At 34.5% G+C, this 3816-nt stretch overlaps 1 protein-coding gene across 1 annotated transcript; it reads left to right on the forward strand.

Annotated features, from left to right (window-relative positions):
* LOC109820764 lies at window positions 1738-2988 on the forward strand. Its single transcript, XM_020386958.1, has one exon. It carries the CDS (start codon window positions 1738-1740, stop codon window positions 2986-2988), a length of 1251 nt encoding a protein of 416 aa, XP_020242547.1.

Here is a 3816-nt window from a genome sequence, read left to right on the forward strand (position 1 = left end):
AGTAGACGTTGGTAATTTCCTCTTGTGTTTATCCCTCGAACTGTATGTGTATAAGTTTACTATGGTAGTTTATATTTGAAATTTATGATTTTGACCGCCTCTTCACAGAATTGAAATTTGATGTTTTTTAGGCTCAATATCATAATTGGGTTGCTAGCGACTTCAATTTCCATAATAATGAAACGCATCTTGTGTATTAAAATGAAACTGTTCCTTCCACCACACCAAAACTTTCAAGTTTTGAAGAGGGTTGAGGATTATAATTAGATATTTTAACTCGCTTTTGCAAGTTGAGCCCTTCTTCATGAGTTGAAATTGGTTTTTAGGTAGTGATATCTTTTAAAACTCATTTGTAAATGAGAGTTCGGCGGAATTCAGACTTGGATTTCTCTAACATCATCTTAAGATTCTTCAACTGCATTGAAACTCTAAAGTTCAATTTATTTGATGAGAACTGAGGGTGCTAATTTTATATTCTTACGTTACTTCACGTAAGACTAGCCATAAAATCTTTTTCAGAAAGTGACAAAAATATGAAGGGGATCAAATATAAAAAAAATGACTATATCCTATTATTTTGGAAAGTAGAAAGTGATTGGAAAGTATGGAAAATGGATGTTGCTAAACATTTTAATTCACTTGGTCAAAATTTTAAAAAAGTGGAGAAAATGTGAAGCAGGAGAGAAATTAATTATTTGGTCTATCTTCATGTTATTTTAGTTTTAAGTTAATATTAACCTATATTGGTCACTAACCGTTAGTACTTGGGTAGATCTTTTTCTGTAGATGTTGGTGATGATGGAAGCCGAGGGAGCGGTTAGGCACATTTGGATTTGGAGTGGGTCGGTTAAAGTTAATTACTCTTGACCGGCGAAAGTTAATTACCAATCTTAATAAATATTAATTAACCTCCCACTTGGATCTGATCCACGGTGAAGAGAAAGTTAAATAATTGTAGATTATAAATTTGCATAATTTGATACAGAGATACATATCTTTGTGATTTATTAAACAAAGTACTAAATGAATTACTTAAAATAATGAATGTTCTCTATTGATATTTTTGTCATTCCCTTCGACACCAGTTGCTTGTTAGTAATTTTCTTAATTAACTTATCAAATTAGCTTGAAAAAGCATAATTTTAATTTACCCTTAAAGCTTACACATGGGACTTCTATATGATACCTAATGAAGAATAACTTCCACGAGAAAGTAACTAGAACATCTGATTCATTACATTAATTATACGTCAGGATGTCAATATACGATGCATAAATTCGTACATCTAAAAATATAATGATTAATATCCTTTTAGTATACTATTAATATAATAGATGAAATCTAGGTATCAACCCTTTCTTGACTTTAGCCCATATTGGTTCTTTGCTCGAGAAAATTATTTGAAACAGGCTCTCTTTTAATTTTCTTCCCTTTACGATTGTGTACCCCATAGCTACAACTTTGAATCCAACTTCTACCAGAACTATTCACATGCAAATACATAGTTGTGGGTCAATCATGGGATAGTGGAAATTAGTTTGGCGTCATTCATAGCTCTAATTGAAACCAAAATTAAGGAATCATTACTGGATGCTACTGCAAAAAAGATTGCAAAAAATTGGAAATGGTTGTCAACTGTAAGAGGATCTGAGAAAGCTAGAATTCTTATCCTTTGGGATCAGAATTTTTTTGACATTCAGGTGATCAAAAATTCAGATCAGCATATTACATGCTATATGAAATCATTGGATGGTAGACTTAGCTGCATTGTTTCAACAGTCTATGGTTTTAACAGACAGGAAGCTAGAAAAGAGCTATGGGAAGATCTTAAACAGATATCCCAAAATATTAGGAATGTTCCCTGGATAATATGTGGAGATTATAATTGCTTACTGAGCAATGAAGAAAAGCTTGGTGGTATAAATCTAACAGAGGCTGATACAAAAGATTTCAAGAATTTTATTGAGGATTGCAATCTCAGGCACTTAAAAACTCAGGGATGTTTTTATACTTGGAATAACAAACAAGATGCAAATTCAAGGATCTGGTGTAGGTTGGACAGGGCTTTGATAAATGATGCATGGATTGATGAATACATTTCTAGTCATGTGGAATTCATGCTCCCCAATTTATCTGATCATTCTCCAGCCATTGTCTCAGTTTATGATGACTTGAAACAGGGAAAGAAGCCTTTCAAATTCTTCAAAATGTGGACCAAGCATGAAAACTACATACCCACTGTTTCAAAAATCTGGCACACTCCTGTTCAAGGCTATACTATGTACTCAGTTTATGCAAAGCTCAAAATGCTGAAGAAGAAGTTAATAGAACTGAACAAGAAACATTTTCACAACATTAGTGAGCAAGTGCAAAGAGCAAAATTTGCTTTAGAAGATGCTCAGAGAATTCTACACTCTGATCCTCTCAATTCTGATTTTATTGCTCATGAGAAAAAATGCATCCTCACATACAACAAGCTCCTTGATTGTGAACTGTCTTTTTACAAGCAGAAGGCCAGGATTAATTGGAATGTGCATGGTGATAGAAGTTCTAAGCTGTTTCATTCTATAGCTAAGTATAAAAGACATAATAACAGAATTTTGGCTCTCTACAATAGCAAAGGGGATAAAATTACTGATGATGAAGGTATTGTGCAGGAGCTTACATCATATTATAAAAATCTGATGGGCAAGGCAATTAACACTCTCCCTCCTGACATCAACATTATCAAATCAGGTCCATGTCTGAATGATGCACAAATCAATGAACTGTTGAAACCTGTTTCAAAGGATGAAATAAAAGCAGCTGTTTTTTCAATTCCTGAGGATAAAGCTCCAGGGCCTGATGGATACAATATGTCTTTCTTTAAGACTGCCTGGCCTATAATTGGGGATGAGGTTACCTTAGCTATAAAGGAATTTTTCAGGACTGGTAAATTGTTGGGAGCTGTAAACTCTACCTCAATTTCTCTTATCCCTAAAGTCTAGTGTCCCAAAACTCCAGCAGACTTCAGGCCAATCTCTTGTTGTAACTGCTTGTATAAATTCATAACAAAGATCCTGTCAAACAAAATTAAACCTGTCATGGGATACATTGTCAATGAGGCTCAGAGTGCTTTTGTACAGGGAAGACAAATCTCTAGCAACATAATGTTAGCACATGAGCTGGTTAAAAACTACAGCAGGAGGAAAATATCATCAAGGGTCATGCTAAATATTGACATAAGGAAGGCCTTTGATACAATAAGTTGGAGCTTTCTTGAAAAAATGCTTGCAGGCTTGGGATTCCCAGCTGACATGCTAAGATGGATTATGTCCTGTATAACTACCCCAAAATTTTCAACATCTCTCAATGGTTCTTTGCAAGGCTATTTCAATGGTGAACGAGGGTTGAGACAGGGAGATCCTCTATCCCCTTATCTTTTCATTTTAGGTATGGAATATTTATCAAGAAGCTTGACAGCTTTAAGAGATGATAAAGCTTTTAAATTCCATCCTAAATGTAAAAATCTGAAGATCACCCATCTCATTTTTGCGGATGATTTGTTACTTTTCTCTAAAGGTGATACATACTCTGTGCACAAGTTATATCAGTGCCTCAAATCCTTTGGTGAGATTTCAGGGTTAGAAGCTAATCCTGAAAAATGTTCTATTCTATATGGAGGGGTTGAAGACAATGTCAAAGAATCCATAGCCAACATTCTGGGGTTTGCTGAAGGTAAAATGCCATTTAAATACCTTGGAGTTCCACTCATATCCAAGAGATTGTCACACATGGATTGCAATGCACTTTTTGATAAAATCTCAGGACAGTTG

Source organism: Asparagus officinalis, chromosome 8, assembly GCF_001876935.1.
Source record: "Asparagus officinalis chromosome 8, Aspof.V1, whole genome shotgun sequence".
NCBI lineage: Eukaryota > Viridiplantae > Streptophyta > Magnoliopsida > Asparagales > Asparagaceae > Asparagus > Asparagus officinalis.